Source organism: Neophocaena asiaeorientalis, unplaced genomic scaffold, assembly GCF_003031525.2.
Source record: "Neophocaena asiaeorientalis asiaeorientalis breed wild unplaced genomic scaffold, Neophocaena_asiaeorientalis_V1.1 scaffold487, whole genome shotgun sequence".
Classification (NCBI taxonomy): Eukaryota; Metazoa; Chordata; class Mammalia; order Artiodactyla; family Phocoenidae; genus Neophocaena; species Neophocaena asiaeorientalis.
The window spans coordinates 1147879-1172884 of NW_020173398.1; the positions used below are offsets into that span (position 1 = coordinate 1147879).

The 25006-nt window shown below is 38.2% G+C and overlaps 1 protein-coding gene across 2 annotated transcripts in view; it reads left to right on the top strand.

Moving 5' to 3' along the window:
- AMN1 (antagonist of mitotic exit network 1 homolog) overlaps nt 1-25006 on the top strand; it is a 64275-nt gene that overhangs the window by 16310 nt on the left and 22959 nt on the right. For both annotated transcript variants that reach the window (XM_024747098.1, XM_024747097.1), the window contains exons 2-3: nt 20979-21111; nt 24635-24779. In XM_024747098.1, coding sequence (XP_024602866.1) covers nt 20995-21111; nt 24635-24779 — 262 coding nt within the window. In that variant the 5' untranslated portion in view covers nt 20979-20994. The remainder of the gene's footprint in view (nt 1-20978; nt 21112-24634; nt 24780-25006) is intronic.

Consider the following 25006-nt stretch of genomic DNA (forward strand, 5'->3'; position numbering starts at 1 on the left):
CACTAACTAGCTGTTTTACATTTGGTAGTGTATATATGTCAGTGCTACTCTCACACTTCGTCCCAGCTTACCCTTCCCCCTCTCCATGTCCTCAAGTCCATTCTCTACGTCTACTTTATTCCTGTCCTGCCCCTAGGTTCTTCAGAACCATTTTTTTTTAGATTCCATGTATATGTGTTAGCATATGGTATTTGTTTTTCTCTTTCTGACTTACTTCACTCTGTATGACACACTCTAGGTCCATCCACCTCACTACAAATAACTCAATTTCCTTTCTTTTCACGGCTGAGTAATATTCCATTGTATATATGTGCCACATCTTCTTTATCTATTCATCTGTCAGTGGACACTTAGGTTGCTTCCATGTCCTGGCTATTGTAAATAGTGCTGCAATGAACATTGTGGTACATGACTCTTTTTCAGTTATGGTTTTCTCAGGGTATATGCCCAATAGTGGGATTGCTGGGTCATATGGTAGTTCTATTTTTAGTTTTTTAAGGAACCTCCATACTGTTCTCAATAGTGGCTGTATCAATTTACATTCCCACCAACAGTGCAAGAGGGTTCGCTTTTCTCCACACCCTCTCCAGCATTTATTGTTTGTAGATTTTTTGGTGACGACCATTCTACCTGTGTGAGGTGATACCTCATTGTAGTTTTGATTTACGTTTCTCTAATGATTAGTGAGGTTGAGCATCCTTTCATGTGTTTGTTGGCAATCTGTATATCTTCATTGGAGAAATGTCTATTTAGATCTTCTGCCCATTTTTGGATTGGGTTGTTCGTTGTTTTGATATTGAGCTGCATGAGCTGCTTGTATATTTTGGAGATTAATCCTTTGTCCATTGCTTCATTTGCAAATATTTTCTCCCATTCTGAGGGTTGTCTTTTGGTCTTGTTTATGGTTTCCTTTGCTGTGCAAAAGCTTTGAAGTTTCATTAGGTCCCATTTGTTTCTTTTTGTTTTTATTTACATTACTCTAGGAGGTGGATAAAACAAGATCTTGCTGTGATTTATGTCAAAGAGTGTTCTGCCTATGTTTTCCACTGAGAATTTTATACTGTCTGGCATTCAGGTCTTTAATCCATTTCGAGTTTATTTCTGTGTATGGTGTTAGGGAGTGTTCTAATTTCATTCTTTTACATGTAGCTGTCCAGTTTTCCCAGCACCACTTATTGAAGAGGCTGTCTTTTCTCCATTGTATACTCTTGCCACCTTTATCAAAGATAAGGTGACCATATGTGCACGAGTTTATCTCTGGGCTTTCTATCCTGTTCCATTGATTGATATTTCTGTTTTTGTGCCAGTACCATACTGTCTTGATTACTCTAGATTTGTAATATACTCTGAAGCCAGGGAGCCTGAGTCCTTCAGCTCCATTTTTCGTTCTCAAGATTGCTTTTGCTATTTGGGGTCTTTTGTGTTTCCATACAAATTGTGCAATTTTTTGTTCTAGTTCTGTGAAAAATCCCATTGGTAGTTTGATAGGGATTGTGTTGAATCTGTAGATTGCTTTGGGTAGAATAGTCATTTTCACAATGTTGATTCTTCCCATCCAAGAACATGGTATATCTCTCCGTCTGTTTATATCATCTTTAATTTCTTTCATCAGTGTCTTATAGTTTTCTGCATACAGGTCTTTTGTCTCCTTAAGTAGGTTTATTCCTAGGTATTTTATTCTTTTTGTTGCAATGGTAAATGGGAGTGGTTCTTTAATTTCTGTTTCAGATTTTTCATCATTAGTGTATAGGAATGCAAGAGATTTCTGTGCATTAATTTTGTATCCTGCTACTTACCAAATTCGTTGATTAATTCTAGTAGTTTTCTGGTAGCATCTTTAGGATTCTCTAAGTATAGTATCATGTCATCTGCAAACAGTGACAGCTTTACTTCTTCTTTTCCGATTTGGATTCCTTTTATTTCTTTTTCTTCTCTGATTGCTGTGGCTAAAACTTCCAAAAGTATGTTGAATAATAGTGGTGAGAGTGGGCATCCTTGTCTTGTTCCTGATTTTAGAGGAAATGGTTTAAGTTTTTCACCATTGAGAACGATGTTGGCTTTAGGTTTGTCATATATGGCCTTTATTACGTTGAGGTAAGTGCTCTCTATGCCTACTTTCTGGAGAGTTTTTATCATAAATGGGAGTTGAATTTTAGAAAAAGCTTTTTCTGCATCTATTGAGATTATCATATGGTTTTTATCCTTTAGTTTGTTAATATGGTGTATCACATTGATTGACATGCATATATTGAAGAATCCTTGCATTCCTGGGATAAACCCCACTTGATCATGGTGTATGATCCTTTTAGTGTGCTGTTGGATTCTCTTTGCTAGTATTTTGTTGAGGATTTTTGCATATATGTTCATCAGTGATATTGGTCTGTAGTTTTCTTTTTTTGTGACATCTTTGTCTGGTTTTGGTATCAGGGTGATGGTCGCCTTGTAGAATGAGTTTGAGAGTGTTCCTCTCTCTGCTGTATTTTGGAAGAGTTTGAGAAGGAAAGGTATTAGTTCTTCTCTAAATGTTTGATAGAATTCGCTTGTGAAGCCGTCTGGTCCTGGGCTTTTGTTTGTTGGAAGATTTTTAATCACAGTTTCAATTTCAGTGCTTGTGATTGGTCTGTTTATATTTTCTACTTCTTCCTGGTTCAGTCTTGGAAGGTTGTGCTTTTCTAAGAATTTGTCCATTTCTTCCAGGTTGTCCATTTTATTGTTATTTAGTTGCTTGTAGTAATCCCTCATGATTCTTTGGATTTCTACAGTGCCAGTTGTTACTTCTCCTTTTTCATTTCTAATTTTGTTGATTTGAGTCTTCTCCCTTTTTTTTTGGTGAGTCTGGCTAATGGTTTATCAATTTTGTTTATCTTCTCAAAGAACCAGCTTTTAGTTTTATTGACCTTTGCTATAGTTTTCTTCATTTCTTTTTCATTTATTTCTGATCTGATCTTTTTGATTTCTTTCCTTCTGCTAACTTTAGGGTTTTTTTGTTTTTCTTTCTCTAATTGCTTTAGGTGTAAGGTTAGGTTGTTTATTTGAGATTTTTCTTGTTTCTTGAGGTAGGATTGTATTGCTATAAACTTCCCTCTTAGAACTGCTTTTGTTGCATCCTGCAGATTTTGGCTCATCGTGTTTTCACTGTCATTTGTTTCTAGGTACTTTTTGATTTCCTCTTTGATTTCTTCAGTGATCTTGGTTATTTAGTAGCGTATTGTTTAGCCTCCATGTGTTTGTATTTTTTACAGTTTTTTTCTTGTAATTGATATCTAGTCTTATAGCGTTGTGGTCGGAAAAGATACTTGATACAATTTCAAGTTTATTAAATTTACCAAGGCTTGATTTGTGACCCAAGATATGATCTATCCTGGAGAATGTTCCATGAGCACTTGAGAAGAAAGTGTATTCTGTTGTTTTTGGATGGAATGTCCTATAAATATCAATTAAGTCCATTTTGTTTAATGTGTCATTTAAAGTTTGTGTTTCCTTATTTATTTTCATTTTGGATGATCTGTCCATTGGTGAAAGTGGGGTGTTAAAGTCCCCTACTATGAATGTGTTACTGTCGATTTCCCCATTTATGGCTGTTAGTATGTGCCTTATGTACTCCTGTGTTGGGTGCATAAATATTTACAATTGTTATATCTTCTTCTTGGATTGATCCTTGATCATTATATAGTGTCCTTCTTTGTCTCTTGTGATAGTCTTTAAGTCTATTTAGTCTGATATGAGAATTGCTACTCCAGCTCTCTTTTGATTTCCATTTGCATGGAATATCTTTTTCCATGCCCTCACTTTCAGTCTGTATGTGTCCCTAGGTCTGAAGTCAGTCTCTTTTAGACAGCATATATATGGGTCTTGTTTTTGTATCCATTCAGCCAGTCTATGTCTTTTGGTTGGAGCATTTAACCCATTTACATTTAAGGTAATTGTTGATATGTATGTTCCTATTAGCATTTTCTTAATTGTTTTCGGTTTGTGTTTCTAGGTCTTTTCCTTCTCTTGTGTTTCCTGCCTAGAGAAGTTCCTTTAGCATTTGTTGTAAAGCTGGTTTGTGGTGCTGAATGCTCTTAAGTTTTGCTTGTCTGTAAAGGTTTTAATATCTTCATTGAATCTGAATGAGAGCCTTGCTGGGTAGAGTAATCTTGGTTGTAGGTTTTTCCCTTTCATCATTTTAAATATGTCCTGCCACTCCCTTCAGGCTTGCAGAGTTTCTGAAACTATAATGTCTTCAAATGTTTTCTCAGACTCTTTCTTTTTCTCTTCTTCTTCTGGGACCCCTGTAATATGAATGTTGGTGTGTTTAATGTTGTCCCAGAGGTCTCTGAGACTGTCCTCAATTCATTTCATTCTTTTTTCTTTATTCTGCTCTGTGGTGGTTATTTCCACTTTTTTATCTTCAAGGTCACTTATCTGTTCTTCTGCCTCAGTTATTCTGCTATTGATTCCTTCTAGAGAGTTTTTAATTTCATGTATTGTGTTGTTCATCATTGTGTATTTACTCTTTAGTTCTTCTAGGTTCTTGTTAAACGTTTCCTCTTTCTTTCTCCATTCTATTTCCAAGATTTTGGATTATCTTTACTATCGTTACTCTGAATTTTTTTTCAGGTAGACTGCCTATTTCCTGTTCATTTGTTTGGTCTGGTGGGTTTTTATCTTGCTTCTTCATCTCTGCATATTTCTCTGTCTTCTCATTTTGTTTAACTTATTGTGTTTGGCATGTGCTTTTCACAGCCTGCAGGTTCATAGTTTCCATTGTTTTTGGTGTCTGCCCCGAGTGGTTAAGGTTGGTTTAGTTGCTTGTGTAGGCTTCCTGGTGTACGGGACTGGTGCCTGTGTTCTGGTGGGTGGGGCTGGATCGTGTCTTTCAGTTGGGCGGGGCTGAGTCCAGTGGTGTGTTTTGGGGTGTCTATGAACTTATTATGATTTTAGGCAGCCTCTCTACTAATGGGTGGGGTTGTGTTCCTGTCTTGCTAGTTGTTTGGCATGCAGTGTTCAGCACTGGAGCTTGCTGGCCGTTGAGGGGAGCTGGGTCTTAGCATTGAGATGGAGATTGCTTGGAGAGCTCTCGCCAATTGATATTACGTCGGGCCGTGAGGTCTCTGGTGGACCAGTGTCCTGAACTCAGCTCTTCCACCTCAGAGGCTCAGGCCTGACGCCAGGCCGGAGCACCAAGACCCTGTCAGCCAAGTAGCTCAGACGAAAAGGGAGAAAAAAAAGAAAGAAAAAAAAATAAGTAAAATAAAACTATTAAAATAAAAAAAATTTTAATTATTAAAATAAAATACTTTAAAAAAAGAGCAACGAAACCAATAAACAAGTCTACCAATGAAAACAAGCACTAAAAACCATACTACAATAAACATAAAAATCAGAAAGAAGTCAGTTGCAGGCAGCAAACCCCAAGTCCACAGTTGTTCCCAAAGTCCACCTCTTCAATTTTGGGTTGATTTGTTGTCTATTCAGGTATTCCACAGATGCAGGGTACCTCAAGTTGATTGTGGGGATTTAATCCACTGCTCCTGAGGCTGCATGGAGAAATTTCCCTTTCTCTTCTTTGTTTGCACAGCTCCTGGGGTTCAGCTTTGGTTTTGCCGCCACCTCTGCCTGTAGGTTGCCCTCAGGCTTCTGTTCCTGCCCAGACAAGATGCGGTTAAAGCATCAGCTGATTAGGGGCTCTGGCTCACTCATGCCAGGAGGAGGGATGGGTGCAGTAGTTATAATTGGAATACGGGGTGAGCCAGTGGTGGCAGAGGCCGGTGTGACATTGCAACAGGCTGAGGCGCACCATGTGTGTTCTCCCAGGGAAGTTGTCCCTGGATCATGGGACCCTGGTAGTGGTGGGTTGCACAGGCTCCCTGTGGGTATGGTTAGTGACCTGCGCTTGCACACAGGATCCTTGGTGGCTGCAGCAGCGTTAGTGTTTCCTGCCCATCTCTGGTGTCTGAGCTGATAGCCATGGCTCACACCAGTCTCTGGAGCTCATTTAGGCGGTGCTCTGCCTTCTGTGGGCAGACAGGTAAGGAATCCCCTCTCCTCGTGCACCCCAAAACAATGGTTTCTTGCCTCTTAGGCAGGTCCACACTTTTTTCCTGACTCCCTCCTGCCTAGCTGTGGCTCATTAGCTCCCTTCAGGCTGTGTTCATGCAGCCAACCCCAGTCCTCTTCCTGGGATCTGAACTGCGAAGCCCAAGCCTCAGCTCCCAGTGCCCACCCGCCCCGACGGGTGAGCAGACAAGCCTCACAGGCTGGTGAGTGCTGGTCGGCACTGATACTCTGTGCGGGAATCTCTCCACTTTGCCCTCTGCACCCCTGTTGCTGTGCTATCCTCCATGGTTCCGAAGCTTCCCATCCCCCCACCCCCCATCTCCGCCAGTGAAGGGGCTTCCTAGTATGTGGAAAATTTTTTTCCTTCACAGCTCCCTCCCAGAGGTGCAGGTTCCATCCCTATTCTATTTTTTTTTTATCGTGGTATGTGGGCATCTCACTGTTGTGGCCTCTCCCGTTGCGGAGCACAGGCTCCGGACGTGCAGGCTCAGCAGCCGTGGCTCACAGGCCCAGCCGCTCCGCGGCACGTGGGATCTTTCTGGACCGGGGCACGAAACCCGTGTCCCCTGCGTCGGCAGCGGACTCTCAACCACTGCGCCACCAGGGAAGCCTGCGTCCCTATTCTTTTATCTCTGTTTTTTCTTTTGCCCTACCCAGGTATGTGCGTATTTTCTTGCTTTGGGGGAAGTCTGAGGTCTTCTGCCAGCGTTCAGTAAGTGTTCTGTAGGAGTTGTTCCACGTGTAGGTGTATTTTTGATGTATTTGTAGGGAGGAAGGTGATCTCCATGTCTGACTCCTCCGCCATCTTGAGGGTCCCCCTAATTTATTTTTTTGGGGGCCACACTGTGCAACATGTAAGATCTTAATTCCCTGACCAGAGATTGAACCCGGGCCCCCTGCATTGGGAGTGTGGAATCTTAACCACTGGACCACCAGGGTAGTCCAACAAGGATATTTTTCCAAAATTTATAGGAATCCATCATATTTCCCACCTTCATGGGCATGGGCTACTGCAGGGGAACTTGGTGAGCAGTTTACTCAACCAAATGGTCATTATCTTCATAGGATAGAGGTTGGCAAACTTTTTCTGTAAAGGGCTGAAGAGAAATATTTTCAGTTTTGTAGGCTTCTGTCACAATTACTCAACTCTGCCTTTGTAGAGCAAAAGCAGCCATAGACAATACATAATAAAGAAACAGTCATGACTGTGATTCAGTAAAACTTTATTTACAAAAGCAGGCAGCAGACCAGGCTCAGCCCATGGGTTATAGTTTGCCAACTTTGATCTAGAACCAGTTCAATCCAAAAGGAGAATACAGGTGACTAAACCAAGATTAAGTTTGAATTCTATAAGCTCCTTTTTGGCCAGGCTGCCACCCAGCTGTACCAACCAGGCTGGCTTGGGGTAACTGTTAGGGAAAAAAAAGATGCATCATGCTCAGGAAATGTCAGAATAGAATTCTAAAATTTCAGAATTGGTCAAGATAACCCCTCCACCCCTTTTATCCTGATCATTATCTAGAAGGTGGCCAAGGGGATGTGAACTCTTTCAGTGGATGCTTGCATTTAATTAAGATGTGTGGACCAGGAGAAAGTGAAGGAGGTAGAGTCAGAAATCTCTTTAGTTGACTTTTTAAAAAATCCATTTACCTCTTGTTGGAACCAGCAGCTTGAGGATAATAAGGGATATGAAATGTCCATTGAATACCTTGACTATTGGTCCAGTGTTGAGTGAACCTTTGCAATAAGAGACATCACACTGTCCAACTGAATATGGCCTGAAAGGCCAAAAACATAACACATTTTATGTTATGGCCAATGTGGCTTGAGTTGGTTGATCAGACTGGAACAGTGACACCATAACCTGAAAACATATCGACAACAGTAAGGCATCAATGGAGGACCCAAGGCAAGTGGTCAAAGGCTCAATATAGTCAGCTTGTCAGGAGTGAGAGGGGACAACACTCTATGTATTGTGGCCTATTTCATTAGAAAACAAACAGGCAAACTTTTTTTAAAATTTATTTTATTTATTTATTTTTGGCTGTGTTGGGTCTTCATTGCTGTGCACGGGCCTTCTCTAGTTGCAGCAAGCGGGGGCTACTCTTCGTTGAGGTGTGGAGGCTTCTTGTTGCGGTGGCTTCTCTTGTTGCGGAGCATGGGCTCTAGGCTTATGGGCTTCAGTAGTTGTGGCATGTGGGTTTAGTAGTTGTGGCTCATGGGCCCTAGAGTGCGGGCTCAGTAATTGTGGCACACGGGCTTAGTTGCTCCACAGAATGTTGGATCTTCCTGGACCAGGGCTTGAACCTATATCCCCTGCATTGGCAGGCAGATTCTTAACCACCACACCAGCAGGGAAGCCCAACAGGCAAACTTTTGGAAGGAGGCACAAGACTGGCATGCAGTGGTAGCTTTAACATCAGACACAGATAATCCTTACTTTCCTCGGCCATGATGGTAGATGTGTTGCCATGTTCAGTGTGATGATAGATTCCCAGTAGCAGTGACATGGATCTGGGTGGGGCATACTTAATTAACAGCATGAACCCAGCCCATTCCATTAGAGAATGAGCCATTGCCATGTATATCAGCTATAATTTGTTTCTACAATTCACAGTCCTAAAGAGGACTTGATCTTTAATCTACCAATCTGTGGTCTTGCAAATGGCAGACCAGGTGACTAGGCAATTGGCAATAGTCCAAGAGTCAGTAAAAATATAAGCTTTAATCTTAATAGTATTACCATTATCTAAGGTAGATATTGGCAAACTGCTGTAAGTCTAGACAATGAATATTTTCAGACTTGCAGGCCATACAGTCTCAGCTCTGCCATTATAGTGTGTGAAAGCAGCCATAGACAGTACATAAATGAACAGACATGGCTGCGTTCCAAGGAAACTTTATACACAAAAGCAGATAACAGGCCAGATTTGGCCCATTAGCCATAGTTTTCTGACCCCTGGTCTAAGACAGTGGTAACAGCTTTTATTGTATTTACCCAGAAACTGCCTTTGAGAGGACCCAGATGTTGGACTTAGCAAAGACTTAAAGAAACGACTATAAATGTGTTCAAAGAACTAAAGGATACCATACTTACAGAAGTCAAGGGAGAAACAGCTTGGCAGTTCCTCAAAAAGTTAAACATAGAATTACCATATTACCCAGCAATTCCACTCCTAGGTATGTACCCAACAGAATTGAAACTGGGTACTCAAGCAAATACTTGTACACAAATGTTCATAGCAACACTGTTCACAACAGCCAAAATGTAGAAGCAACCAAAATGTCCATCACCAATGAATCAATAAACAAAATGAGGTATATCCATACAATGAAATATCATTCAGCCATAAAAAGGAATAAAGTGCTGATACATGAGCATGGATGAACCTCAGAAACATTATGCTAAGTGGAAGAAGCCAGACACAAAAGTTCACATTTATATGAATTAATTTATATGAAATACCTGAAACAGAAAATTCCATAGTGAAAGAAAGCATATTGGTAGTTGCCAGGTACTGGGGAAAAAGAGGAATGGAAATTAAATCCTTAATAAGTGTAAGTTTTCTTTTGGGCTAATGAAAATATTTTATAAGTATAGAGGTAGTAGTTACACAACATGAATATACAAAATGCTACTGAATTGTACACTTTAAATGATCAATTTTATATTATGCAAATTTTACCTCAATTTCAAAAAAGGAAAATAAAAAGTAAAGAAAGGCATGATGACAATGTCTCATACAATAGATACAATAGAGAATATTTATATAGAGATAGAAATTATGTATAAAAAAGAACCAAATGGAAATTCTGGAATTGAAAAAGTACAATAACTGAAATTTAAAAATCACTAGAGGGACTCAGTAGTAGATTTGAACTGGCAGAAGAAAGAATTATGAACTTGAAGTATGCAGTCTGAAGAGTGGAAAGAAAATAGGATGAAGAAAATGGAACAGAACCTCAGAGAAGTATGGGGTAAGCATGTCAACATACATGTGATGGGAATACCAGAACAAAAGGAGAGAAAGGAGCGGAAAAAAATTCTTGGAAGAAATAATAGCTAAAAGCCAGATTTAATGAGAAATATTAATCTACACATCCAATAAACTCAGTGAATTGAAATTAACTTGATGAATTTGTAGGATAAATACAAAGAGATCTAAACACAAATATCATAGTAAAAATGCTGAGGCCAAAGACCAGAAGAAAATCCTGTAAGCAGCAAGAGAAAAATTACTCACGTATAAAGGAAGCCTAATTAGATTAACAGTGGACTTCTTATCAGAAACAATGGAGGCAGAAGGTAATGGGATGACATATTTAAAGTGCTGAAAGAAAAACCTCAACTAAGAATCCTATAAATAGCAAAACCCAACTTAAAAGTGGGAGCAGGATCTAAACAGATGGTTTTATAAAGGAGATATACAGATGGCTGACAAGCACATGCACAGATGCTCAACATCATCAGCCAGCAGTGAAATGCAAATCAAAACCACAATGAGGGGCTTCCCTGGTGGCACAGTGGTTGAGAGTCCACCTGCTGATGCAGGGGCCGCGGGTTCGTGCCCCAGTCCGGGAGGATCCCACATGCCGCGGAGCGGCTGGGCCCATGAGCCATGGCCACTGAGCCTGCGCGTCTGGAGCCTGTACTCCACAACAGCAGAGGCCACAACAGCGAGAGGCCCGCATGCCGCAAAAAAAATAAATAAAACCATTAAAAAAACCCCACAATGAGCTATTACTTCATAGCCACTGGGATGGCTATATTAAAAAAAGACAGATTAGGGACTTTCCTGGCAGTCCAGTGGTCAAGACTCCATGCTCCCAATGTAGGGGCCCGGGTTCAGTCCCTGGTCAGGGAACTAGATCCTATGTGCATGCTGCCACTAAGAGTCCGCATGCCACAACTAAGAGCCTGCATCCCATGATGAAGATCCTACGTGCTGCAACTAAGACCTGGTGCAGCAAAAAAAAAAAATAATTAATTAATTTAAAAATAAAGATTAAAGAAAAAAATCAAATATTGAAAAGGATGTTGAGAAATTGGAACCCTCATACACTGCTGGTAGGAACATAAAATGGTGTAGCCACTTTGGAAAATAGTTCAGTAGTTCCTCAAATGTTTACACATAGAGTTACCATATGATCCAACAGTTTTATGTGACCCAGCAACTGAGCTCTTAGATATGTCCCCAAAAGAAATGAAAACATATGTCCATCCAAAAACTCATACACAAATGTTTATAGCAGCATTATCCATAATAGCCCAAAAGTAGAGACAACCCAAATACCCATAAGCTGATGCATGGATAAACAAAAGACAGTAAAAAGGAATGAAGTGCTGATACATGTTACAACGTAGATGAACTTGAAAATGCTATGCTAAGTGAAGGAAGCCAGTAATAAAATACCACATATTTTATGATTCCATTTATATGAAATGTGCAGATAGGGTAATCTAGAGATACAGAAAATAGCACCCTGTCTTGATGTGTCCTCACATGGTAGAAGGGGCTAGGGATTTCTGTGGAGCTTCTGGTAGTTCCCTAGGCTGTGGAAGGTGGGGAGGATTGGCAGGTCACTGCTAATGGGTACAAGATTTCTTTTTAGTGTATTGAAAATCTTCTGGAATTAGATAATGATGATGGATGCACAACTCTGTGGATTCACTAAAAACCACTGTTATATCAGTTATATCTTAATAAAGCAGTTACTCCCCAAATGATCTTTTTTAGTTAAGCTTTTAACTTTTAGAATAAATGACATAACTTTCTATTGATGGTAGAGCATGATTTCAATATCATAACAGAGTTGAGGATAATGAGAGCTGAGAGAGTCTAAACTCGTTACCCTTCTTATTTCTTGTAGTCCATCCAGTATGAATTACTTAAAATGTGTAAACAACCTAAATAATGCATAGTTTTGGAAAACGGGAGTGAAATCCGTGGAGATGTGCCACCCAGCTCATCCTTCAGGGAAGGACTTTCTGCCCTCCTGTGGGAGGAGGGTGAGCAGATAGCTTCCATTACTCAGCTCCATCAGAATCTACTTCTGTTGCAGAGCCACCTAGCTTGAGGTCACACTCTTCCAAGACCAGCCCACATCAATGGCAAGGATATAAAGTCCCAGCCAAAAATAGAATTCCTGTTTAAAAACTAGTATCTCGTGCATTTATTATATGCAGATGTATGGTTTGAATTTTCACTGTTAATATCCTCAAGATGGATACATAACAGTTAACTATGCTTTGGAATTTGTGAATACTTATGAGGTCTGCTATGGTCTGAATGTTTGTGTACCTCTAAAATTCTTATGTTGCAGTCCTACCCCTAAAGGTATGCTGGTAGTAGCTGGGGCCTTTGGGAGGTGTTTAAATCATGAGGGTGGAGCCTTATGAATGGGATTAGTGCCTTTACAAAAGAATCTCCAGAGAAATCCCTAGTCCCTTCCACCATGTGAGGACACATAAAGAAGGTCCCAGCTGTGAATCAGGAAGAGAGCCCTTACCCAACCATGCTGGCAGTTTGATCTTGGACTTCCAGCATCCAGAACTGTAAAAATTAAAGTTCTTTTGTTTTTAAGCTACCTGGTCTATGGTATTTTGTTATTGCAGTTCAACAAGATAAAGACAGGGTCCTTAAGAGGAGGAAAACTGAAACCTTCTCTGCGAGGTTTGCTTTCACAACGCAAAGAATACAGGACTCTCATGCAAAACTACTTGTGCAAAGAAGCGTTAACAGTCAAAATTTATAAAGTATCTAAAGAAAAAAATTGCATGAAAGAGACTCAACAGAAAATAGGAGAATTGACACTTTAAGAACTACAGACAATAGAATTTTGAAAATTATTTTAAAACAAAGATACTGGAAATGTTCGAAAACAAAGGAGCAGTTATCCTTAAGGGAAGGATATAGATAAAATAACAGACAGATTTTTTAAAAATTAAAAGCCCTAAGAAACAAAAAGGTAGTCATTGAAATAACCACCTAAATTCCTTTGCATGTTTCATAATGGATGATAGACTGGATTTTGACCACATCCTGTCTTAAAATAAGACCTTCTAGTTCCCCCCACCCACACCCCATTCCATACTTTTTCACAGTTAGCTGAGTCTGGGACCCTGCAGGCACTTTTTTTTTTTTAAGTTTTTTTTTTTTTAACTTCTTTATTGGAGTATAATTGCTTTACAATGGTGCTTTATAACAAAGTGAATCAGCTATACATATACATATATCCCCATATCTCCTCCCTCTTGCATCTCCTTCCCACTCTCCCTATCCCATGCCTCTAGGTGGTCAAAAGCACCGAGCTGATCTCCCTGTGCCATGTGACTGCTTCCCACTAGCTATTTTACATTTGGTAGTGTATATATGTCCATATCACTGTCTCACTTCGTCCCAGCTTACCCTTCCCCCTCCCTGTGTCCTCGAGTCCATTCTCTATACCTGCGTCTTTATTCCTGTCTTGCCTCTAGGTTCTTCAGAACCATTTTTTTTTTAATTCCATATATATGTGTTAGCATATGGTATTTGTTTTTCTCTTTCTGACTTACTTCACTCTGTATGGCAGACAGAGTCCATCCACCTCACTACAAGTAACTCAGTTTTGTTTCTTTTTATGGCTGCCAGCAGGCACTTTTGAGGTCATCATTACTGCAGGTTGGCCTTATCCTGCTACTTGGAGTACTATTGATAATAGCTTTAATTAAATGCTTTAAGTGACAAATTGAACAGATTTGGTTTTAGCCTCTGTTGGTCAAATTAATTAAAATGGCTGACAGAGTGGCATACTTACATGAATATTTGAATTCAGCCAAGAACATGTTGGGGTAGATTGTTGGGAGAGGCAGTGCTGTGGACCTGCACATTTTTGCTGGGTATACCAAGAATGCGGGACCTTGATTACCTAGGACATTTCTCAAGGTTGCGTTTGTAGCAGACAGACTTGAGGGATGAAGTATTTTCTCCTTCCAAAAAGAGCAGTCTTGCTTCAGTTTGATATAAAAATGGTGAATTCCCCCAAGCTCAGTGTTCTTCTCCTGTAATACAACCCACTGCATGGGCAAACATCTATCTTGACCTACCTACATTATATTTGCAGGACTTGGAGGGCATGGGGAACCAACAGAAACAAAGCTCTGGCTACTGCTCTTGTCATTAGTAATAAAGTCCCTTTTCTCTGACCCAGGGATCTCATGTCTTCTGCTAGCATTCATGAAATGGTAATAAAGCTAACTCATAAACAAGTAAGTAGGGTAAACTCTCAGACTCTGCACAGTTCTTGACAATTGCAAAAATCAATTACAAGAGGGTTTTTAAGTCAAAAAGTGAAAGGTAAAACAATGAATGAATTTTTTCTAGAAGAAAGCATAGGAGACTATTTTCATGAATGTAGAACAGTGAAAGAGTTCATAAACAGGACACAAAAAAATACTTGCTATAAAGAAAACACATATTGGACCTCATCAAATGTACTTCTCTACAACATAAAACATGATTAAGAGAATGAAAAGGCAAACCACAGAATGGGAGTCTATAATTGCAACATACATAATCAACAGAAGGCTCATGTCTGTAATATAAGAGGAACTCCTACATACCACTAAGGAAAACAGTCAACCCAAAAGAAAACTGGACATGGTACTTGAACGGAAACTCCAAGAGACTATCCAAATGTATCAATACAATAAAGGAATGAAAATGTGCTCAAATTAATAATCTGGGATTGAAATTTAAAGCCACAATGCATTGTTACTATACCCTCACTATACTGGCAAAAATTAAAGAGACTGACAATGCCAAGTGTTGACAAGGATATGGATTCCAGAAACTTTCATTGACTGATGGTAGGATTTTGAATCAGTACAAACACTTTGGAAAACTGTTGGGCATTAAGCTAAACATATGCATACCATATGAGTCAGCAGTTCCACTCCCAGGTATAAACTTGATTGAAACATAGGCACATGTGTACCAAGAGACATGTCCCAAAATATTCATATTAATATTCCTAATAGTAAAAAATTATAAACCACCACACTGTACATCAACAGTCAAATAGAAAAATAAATTGTACAGTGGAATATTGTGCAGCAGTGAAAATGGGCATGAACAAACTATAGCTGTCTACAACAATGCAGATGAATCTTGCAAAGATGTTAGCAAAAGAAGCCAAAGAAGGATGGTGGAGCAATAGTAAAACCAGACTGAATGGTTTTACTTAAGTGAAAAACATCAATATAGATAGAGACATTACTTAAGGGTAAAAGGAATGTTCCATGAGGAGATAAAATGATCATGAATTTGCAACCAACACTATAGTCTTATAAAAAGGAAAACTATCACAATTACAAGGACAATTGTCAAATTTAGTCATGGTAGGAAACTTAATACACGATATTTTATAAGTACAGAAAGAATACTATATGCTCTGTATGCATATATACTTTAGTATTAGAAGTATAATAAAATCATGGACAGGAACTCTTTTTAAAACTTCATGGTAGTAGTTGTTTCTGCAAAGGGAGATAAAGAGAGTCAACCTGAATAGGTTGACAGAGCTTTAATTTTATCTGAAATGTTATATAATGGATTTAATCTTATTAATATTATTAGTATTAATATCATAATTATATTATTGATTAATAATTAATTATATTATTAATATAATGTTTTGAAATGGATTAAAGACCTAAACATAAGGCCGGATACTATAAAACTCTTAGAGGAAAACATAGGACACTCGTTGACATAAATCACAACAAGATCTTTTTCGATCCACCTCCTAGATTAATGAAAATAAAAACAAAAATAAATGATTGGGACCTAATTAAACTTAAAACCTTTTTCACAGCAAAGGAAACCATAAACAAAATGAAAAGACAACCCTCAGAATGGGAGAAAATATTTGCAAACAAAGCAACCAACAAGGGATTAATCTCCAAAATATACAAACAGCTCATGCAGCTCAATGTCAAAAAAACCAACCCAATCAAAAAATTCGCAGAAGATCTACATAGACATTTCTCCAAAAAAGACATACAGGTGGCCAAAAAGCACATGAAAAAATGTTCAACGTCACTAATTATTAGAGAAATGCAAATCAAAACTACAATGAGGTATCACCGCATACCAGTCAGAATGGCCATCATCAAAAAATCTACAAACAGGGACTTCCCTGGTGGTCCAATGGTAAAGAATCTGCCTTACAATGCAGAGTATGCGGGTTCGATCACTGGTCAGGGAACTAAGGTCCCATATGCCGCGGGGCATCTAAGCCCGAACACCACAACTACTGAGCTTGCACGCCTCAACTAGAGAGCCCACATGCCACAAACTGCAGAGCCCATGTGCTCTGGAACCCGTGCACCACAGCTACAGAGCCAACATGCCCTGGAGCCAGTGTGCCACGACTAGAGAAGAGAAAACCCGCATGCCACAACTAGAGAGAAGCCTGCGCACTGCAACGAAAGATCCTGCATGCCTCAATGAAGATCTTGCACGCTGCAACTAAGACCTGATGCAGCCAAAAATAAATTTAAAAAAAGCAAACTACAAGCAGTAAATGCTGGAGATGGTGTGGAGAAAAGGGAACCCTCCTACACTGTTGGTGGCCATGTAAATTGGTACAACCTCTATGGAGAGCAGTATGGATGTTCCTTATAAAACTAAAAATAGAACTACCATAGGGCCCAGCAATCCCATGCCTGGGCATATATCCAGAGAAAACCATAATTCAAAAAGATACATACACCCCAATGTTCATTGCAGCACTATTTACAATAGCCAGGACATGGCAACAACCTGAATGTCCATTGACAGAGAGGAATGGATAAAGAAGATGTGGTACATATATATAATGGAATATTACTCAGCCATAAAAAGAATGAAATAATGCCATTTGCAGCAACGTGGATGGACCTAGAGATTGTCATATTAAATGAAGTATGTCAGACAGAGAAAGACAAATGTATCACTTATATGTGGAATCTAAAAATAGGGTACAAATGAACTTATCTACAAGAGAAAAATAGAGTTACAGTCATAGAAAACAAACATGGTTACCAGGGGATAAGGAGAGGGGGAGAGATAAATGGGAGGTTTGGATTGACATATACACACGACTGTATATAAAACAGATAACTAATAAGGATCTACTGTATAGTACAGGGAACTCTACTCAATACTCTAATGGCCTATGTGGGAAAATAATCTAAAAAAGAGTGGATATATGTATATGTATAACTGATTCACTTTGCTGTACACCTGAAACTAACACAACATTCTAAATCAGTTATACTCCAATAAAAATTTTTAAAAAAAAGAACAACTTCATGGTAGTAATTGTTTCTGCAAAGGGAGATAAAGAAAGTAAACCTGAATAGGCAGACAAAGGAGGTTTTAATTTTATCTGAAGTGTTTTATATCTTATGAAGGATACCTGACACAAAATGATAAAATAAATTTTTAAATTCTTGGTTTTGGGTACATGATTTATATCATTCTATTTTATTTTTCTGTATTTTTAAATTTTTCATTATAAAATGGTAATGTATATAAACTAGCAAAAACTTGTAGAAATAAAAAGAAAAGTTGATTTCAAAATACAAGTATTACAAACTAAGAATTCTACAGATTTAGTAGAAAAAATAAGAACATGAAAGAATTAAGATACTCATCAATAAATAATCATATACACAATATATTTGTGTACTATCAGTAAATAATCATATACACATATTTGTGTATACATACACAGAGAGAGATATTTAGATGCACATATATAATACACAGAGAATATTACATTTCTCAGATAGAGAGTATACATTCTCTGAATATTTATAGAGCATATACAAAATCAGTCATGTATTTGGCCACAAAAATAACTCTTACAAATTTAAGTAAAAAACAGCAAAATAGACAAAGGATATGAATAGACAATCCTGAGAAAAGAAAATCTAGATAGCCAGCATGTTTATGAAAAGATATTAAATTTACTAGTAATTAAAGAAATACAAATTAAAGTAATGAGATACCACTTTTCACCCATGAGATATTCCAACATTTAAGAGTAAGTAGATCTTAAAAATAGTACTAAGGGATTTCCCTGGTGGGGCAGTGGATAAGAATCCACCTGCCAGTGCAGGGGACATGGGTTCGAGCCCTGGTCCGGGAAGATCCCACATGCCGCGGAGCAACTAAGCCCGTGAGCCACAACTACTGAAGCCCATGCACCTAGAGCCCGTGCTCTGCAACAAGAGAAACCACCACAATGAGAAATGCATGCACCACAACGAAGAGTAGCCCCCACTCGCTGCAACTAGAGAAAGCCCATGCACAGCAATGAAGACCCAACGCAGCCAAAATAATAATAAATAATTAACAAAAAAATAAAACAAAAAAAACAGTGCTGAGTGAAAGACTGAGCAAATCTATGACAAATACCACATACATAAATTAGAAATACATCCATATAACAATCATGTTGAGGGTACATACAACAAAAGGATACATATTAGACATTAGAATGGTTTCCTCAGTGGTGGGGGATGAGACTGGGAAATGGACATAATGGAAAAATAAATAAAATGAACAATAATACCTACTGCTTAGGGATGTAGAGGAAAGGGAACCCTCCAACGCTGCTGATGGAAATATGAAGAAAACAATCTGACACCATATGTTAACATATCCTAGAAACAGTGGAATGCTCATCAATAGGGGATGACTAAAGTCATCCACACTGTGAAATATTATATCGGCATTAAAGGAAACTTAAAACCACACTTGATGCTTTAAAGAATTTCCTAAGGTATTATTGAATGAAAGAGGGTGTAGAAAAGTGAGTATATACAGTGATGCCATTCTAGGAAACAGTGATCTCTCCCCACCCCCAACCTAACCCTTTAAATGTATGTTTGAATACATACATACATGTGTGAGTAAACGTGTGTGTGTACAAGCACAGAGAAAAAATAAGGGAACATACACGGAACAGGGTGAGGAACTAAATAATGGAAGGGAGAAGGAAAGGCGAGGGAAAGGCAGAGGCAACCAAAAGAAGAAAAAATAAAGATTGCACTAAAAAAATTCAAGTGTATGATCATATTTATTCATGAATGTAAAAGTGTATATATGAGGGAGTATTTGTAGGCAGAAATTAAATGAGGTTTGTATTGGGCTTCCCTGGTGGCGCAGTGGTTGAGAGTCCGCCTGCTGATGCAGGGGACACGGGTTTGTGCCCCGGTCCGGGAAGATCCCACATGCCGCGGAGCAGCTGGGCCCGTGAGCCGTGGCCGCTGAGCCTGCACATCCGGAGCCTGTGCTCCACAATGGGAGAGGCCACAACAGTGAGGGGCCCGCATACCGCAAAAAAATAAATAAATAAAAATAAGGTTTGTATTATTTGTCTAACATATGAGTGTCTCAGATAGTTGGAATCTCAGGCCACATTTGAGGTATGTTGGTCATGTAGGTCTCGGTTGTTGCCTGCTTTGATAACTCTGTGCATATGCAATACTGGCACTAAGTTTATTATCTCTGTGATTTGCACTATTTGTGGAATCTTTGTGGTTACAGTTCTTTCTTGAGTGATTCTAATACCTGCATAATTTTTAAGAAAAATAGTGAAAGCAAGATTGTTGCATTAACAAATAAAATTTGTCAATTTGTAGGCCCTAATTTAATGTTTACTTAGAAATATGTGACTAAAAACTTGGTGGAAATTGTGTCTTAGGAATTGGAGAGACTGACTTAAGAAAAATATCTTGTTATCAGGATGCATTTTAGTAAATGAGGTATGGTGAGAAAAAGTTGTAGAGGAAAAGAAAGTTGCCCATAACTGAGCACAGACTAGGCTTTTGCATCTTACCAAGCTTAAGTTGTAAATATTAATATAAAATGTACACCCTGGGGCTTCCCTGGTGGCGCAGTGGTTGAGAGTCTGCCTGCCGATGCAGGGGACACGGGTTCGTGCCCTGGTCCGGGAAGATCCCACATGCCGCGGAGCAGCTGGGCCCGTGAGCCATGGCTGCTGAGCCTGCGTGTCTGGAGCCTGTGCTCCGCAACGGGAGAGGCCACAACAGTGAGAGGCCTGCATACCGAAAAAAAAAAGAAAAAATGTGCACCCTGTTTATGAAAGGACTAAGCACTAACAAATAGCATTTGGAAGTTCCTTAAAAAAATAAAAATAGAACTACCGTATAACCCAGCAATCCCACTATTGGGTATATACCCTGAGAAAACTATAATTCAATAAGAGACATGTAGCACAATGTTCATTGCAGCACTATTTACAATAGCCAGGACATGGAATCACCCTAAATGCCCATCGACAGATGAATTATCATAAAGAAGATGTGGCACATATACACAATGGAATATTACTCAGTCATAAAAAGGAACGAAATTGAGTTATTTGTAGTGAGGTGGATGGACCTAGAGTCTGTCATACAGAGTGAAGTAAGTCAGAAAGAGAAAAACAGATACCATATGCTAACGCATATATATGGAATCTAAAAAAAAAAAATGGTACTGATGAACCTAGTTGCAGGGCAGGAATAAAGATGTAGACATAGAGAGTGGACTTGAGGACACAGGATGGGAGGGGGAAGCTGGGACGAAGTGAGAGTAGCATCAACATATATACACTACCAAATGTAAAACAGCTAGTGGGAAGTAGCTGCATAGCACAGGGAGATCATCTCGGTGCTTTGTGATGACCTAGAGGGGTGGGATAGGGAGGATGGGAGGGAGGCTCAAGAGGGAGGGGATGTGGGGACATGTGTATGCATATAACTGATTCACTTTGGTGTACAACAGAAACTAACACAGTATTGTGAAGCAATTCTCCAATAAAGATCTATTTTAAAACAAACAAATATTAGGAATCAGTACCTGTACAGTGTAATTTACTATATTGTATTTGTATTTCAGATGCCTTTGGTGCTTCATGAAGAATATTTCTAGATATATCACAGACATTAAGCCTTTGCCACCCAACATAAAAGACAGACTGATCAAAATAATGAGCGTGCAGGGGCAGATAACAGATTCGAATATAAGTGAGGTAAGAGCATATACAAAGAGCATGTGTAGCCTGTAAAGCAGGCTATTATATTTTACTGTTTAGCTATGGTTTCAGATTTTTGGAACAGTGGTTTATAGTAGGATTAGTAATAATTTTAAAATATAATAAAGTGTTGGGGTTCTTTTTTTCTCCAGATAACCAGAATGTCCATGTGTAATAGTTTCTAAAAAATCTTCTCCCACTATTCTTTCAGGTGTTTCTCTTGTCTTCATGGTACCAGCATCCATGAACTCCATATTTTCAAGAAGTTTAAACTTTTTGATTGAGTTCACCTTAATAAAGCTGGAAAAAAATTAAAATGCTGGGTGAATAAACAAATGGCAAAAAAAAAGACCCACAGTAAGAAATATATATGTTACATTGTGACGCTAGCGCACAAGCCACACCTCTGTGTAACAGTACTCTGTACAGTACACTTGGATATTTTCTATTTTATTCTAGTATGTCTTATTCCATTTAAAAAATGATCGTAGCCTATTGACTTTGTCCATTCATGGTTAGCAGTCAGTTAAAAATCACTCTTCTAAATTCTTCTCATTCTTCTTGGGTACCTCACTCCAGCTAATTTATACTTACTCCCCTTCACTAACTAAGCTAAAATTAACTATTCTGTAAGGGAATAAGTGTAGTAAAGGCCTCCAACCTGAATTAAAATTCTAGCCTTGCTACTCTTTCTGACATTGAACCACAGTTGTCTTAACTGTAAAATGGGTTTGCAGCTATCATCACTCACTGCCTACAGAGACTGGAACTACTTATTGCTGACTTTACTACATATTCTGCCCAAAGCCTGTGATCAAAAGGAAGCAAGCTCTGATGGTAGCACTCCCCATATGTCTACAATGGTGACTTCACATTGGAATTGTGCTTCAGTGTGCCATAGTGTTTCCTCTACATTAACTTGATGTGCCTTTAATGCTTTATTTTCTTCCTGTTAGCTTGCATTTGAACATAGACATTTTAGTGTTGTAGTCTGCTTTGCTCTTTGGAGGTAGAATCCAGCTCTTACTGTTGATGGTTCTGTGGATGTATATAATGTTTGTGTGGCTCACAGATGAAACATTGACGCTACAGAAAACGTGGTTTTCTTCACTTCCCCACATCCCTTTAACCTGTATTTCAGTGACTTAAATTTTTGTTTTATGACAATCCTGAACATTCATTTAAACCTAATTTTACCTGAATAAAAAAGGGCTAAGGGGGTAAATGAGATAGAAAAATCAAAAGCGTTATTTCCCTTGGTGTTTCCATCTAATCCCCATCCTTATGAAAGTCCTGCTTATGAAATTATTTAAAAGACCAGATCTAACATTTTTTTAAAAGTTGCACACATCTGGGGATGGCTTTTTTTGAAAAATTTCCTAAGTCTTTTTATAGTCTCTGGGTGGAGAAGGCCTTTTTAAACATGACACCAAGTTAGAAAACAAGAAGAAAAAGATTGATAGATTTAAATATATAAAAATATAAACTTCTTTATGGCAAGAAGAAAAAAATAAAGTAACAAACTAGGAAAAATATTTGCAGTATGTATGAAATTCTATTTTTTTTTATCTTGCCAATGTAAATCATGCCTGCAGACCACTAAGAAAAATCAAAACAAACAAATAATAAAATAGAAGAATCAGGAAATACTCCAAGGAAAAAATATAAATCAGCAGTAATACATAAAAGGATATTTAACCTTATTAGTAATCAAAGTCACAGTTTGTCTTTCAGTTTAGCAGAGACTTAAAAAATAGTAATACCTGGTGCTGGCAATAGTGTGGGGAGCAATCACTTTTATCCCCTGCTGTGAGAGTATAAATTGATTTAAAAAAACCTTTTAGGAGGACAGTTTGGCATTCTATCAAAAGTCCTAAAAATTTGCTTACCATTGACTCAAAAATTTCACTTCTGTTATTTTTTTCCAGCTTTATTGAGATATAAGTGACATATAACCTTGTGTAAGTTTAAGGTGTACAACACACGTGATGACTTGATACACTTATATATTATGAAATGGTTACCACGGCAGGTTAGTTAACATCTCCATCACCTCACATAATTACCATTTACTAGTGTTAATCTCAAGAAGAAAATAATTTAAAAAGCACACAAGAATGCTCACCATAACATTTTCATAATAATAAAATAGCTAACAGTTATATATAGCATATATTATAAGCAAGGCACCTTTATTTCTCACAAATATCATCCTCATCTTAATGAGGATAGTGAGGCACAAAAAGAAAGCAGAGCTTGATCACAATCACAGGGTTGGAACTCAGGCAGCCTGCCTCCAGAGTACATGCTCTTATACACTGTACTATATTGCCTCTTAAACTCAGTCTGAATGTTCAACTTAAGTGTTTGCCAGTGTAGGACGCATTTAATAAGTTACGGTGCATGCATAAAATGAAATAGTATGCAACCACAATTAATTATTTTTATAAAAAGTGCCCATTTATAAATATATGTGATCTGATCCCATTTTTCTTCAAATATTTTTTTAAAAACTCAAAAAGCATCAAAACTAATATTATGTTTGTCACTGGGTGTTGATATTATGGGTAATTTTAGCTATAACTAGTTAAACGCATGGCCTTTGGAATTAGGAAGACCTGGCTTCCAATCCTAGCTCTGCTCCTTTTTTTAGCTGTGTACTTTGTGTTGCTACTTAAGCTCTGGGTGACTCAATTTTCTCATTTATAAAATAGCAATGACCAATCTCTTAGGGTGGTGTGTGTGTGTGTATGTGTGTGTGTATGTGTATGTGTATGTAAGAGAGAGAGAGAGAATATTAAATGACATATTTTATGTAACACTTAGTACCCTTCCCGGTAAGTGCGCAATAAACAGAAATAGTTATTTGTATCATTTCTGTAATTTTTCTGTGCTGTATGAATGTTTTATAATAACAGTACATTACTTTGTTCAGAAAAGTGTAAGCCATTTCTATTTTCATAAAAATAAAGCAAAAGAGAAGGAAAATACCCCCAGAAAAAGAGCTCAGAATCCTTTGAAATTAATCTGCTATTTGTTGCCCTCAAGTAAACATTCAGTAATACTGGGTTTGTTTGTACTAGCTCCCAAAAATAAAAATGAAGGAGGTAAATATTCTAGATAAGCATTTGGTATGTAAGTGCCTAAAGACTCGTACTTGCTGAGCAAAGAGACACAGAGTTAGAATCTCTAATAATAGGAACCACTGGAAGAGGATAAGCTCCCACCACCACCTTGGTTCTGCTTGCAGGTCTAGTGGGTCCTTACTCTGTACCAGCTGTCTCAACAGTGCTCTGTGTCCCAGTAAGACTTTGGGGACACTAGAAGCTGCACCTCCAGTTGGAACTAGGTTGTTTTTTTCCTGCTCTATGTATCTGTCTTCACACAGATATCTTTCTGTATTCTTTGCTGTATTTTCCACCTGCTGTTTGTCTTTTATGACCATCAAAACACTGAATATGGAATAAACATTTATATTTATAGGAAATACTAATTTCTCAAAATCATGTATTTATTATAGATTTTACATCCTGAAGTCCAAACTCTAGATCTACGAAGCTGTGATATTTCAGATACTGCTCTCCTGCACCTATGTAACTGCAGAAAACTGAAGAAATTAAATTTAAATTCCTCAAAAGAAAACAGAATTTCCATAACTTCAAAAGGTATGTTTATTAACACAATGAATTGGTTGAGTACTATTCACCATCTGGCATAATTTTGGAGCAGAGAAGGGGAAAATATGTTAAAAGAGAGTATAAGTATGTCAAAGAAATAAGAACTATATTTATCAATAAAATATTCAAACTAAGCTAAAGAATCCAAATTAGAATTCTTGCTTATAATCAGTGCTGAAAGTTGGGAAATACACTAAGTCACTACCTTGAAGTTT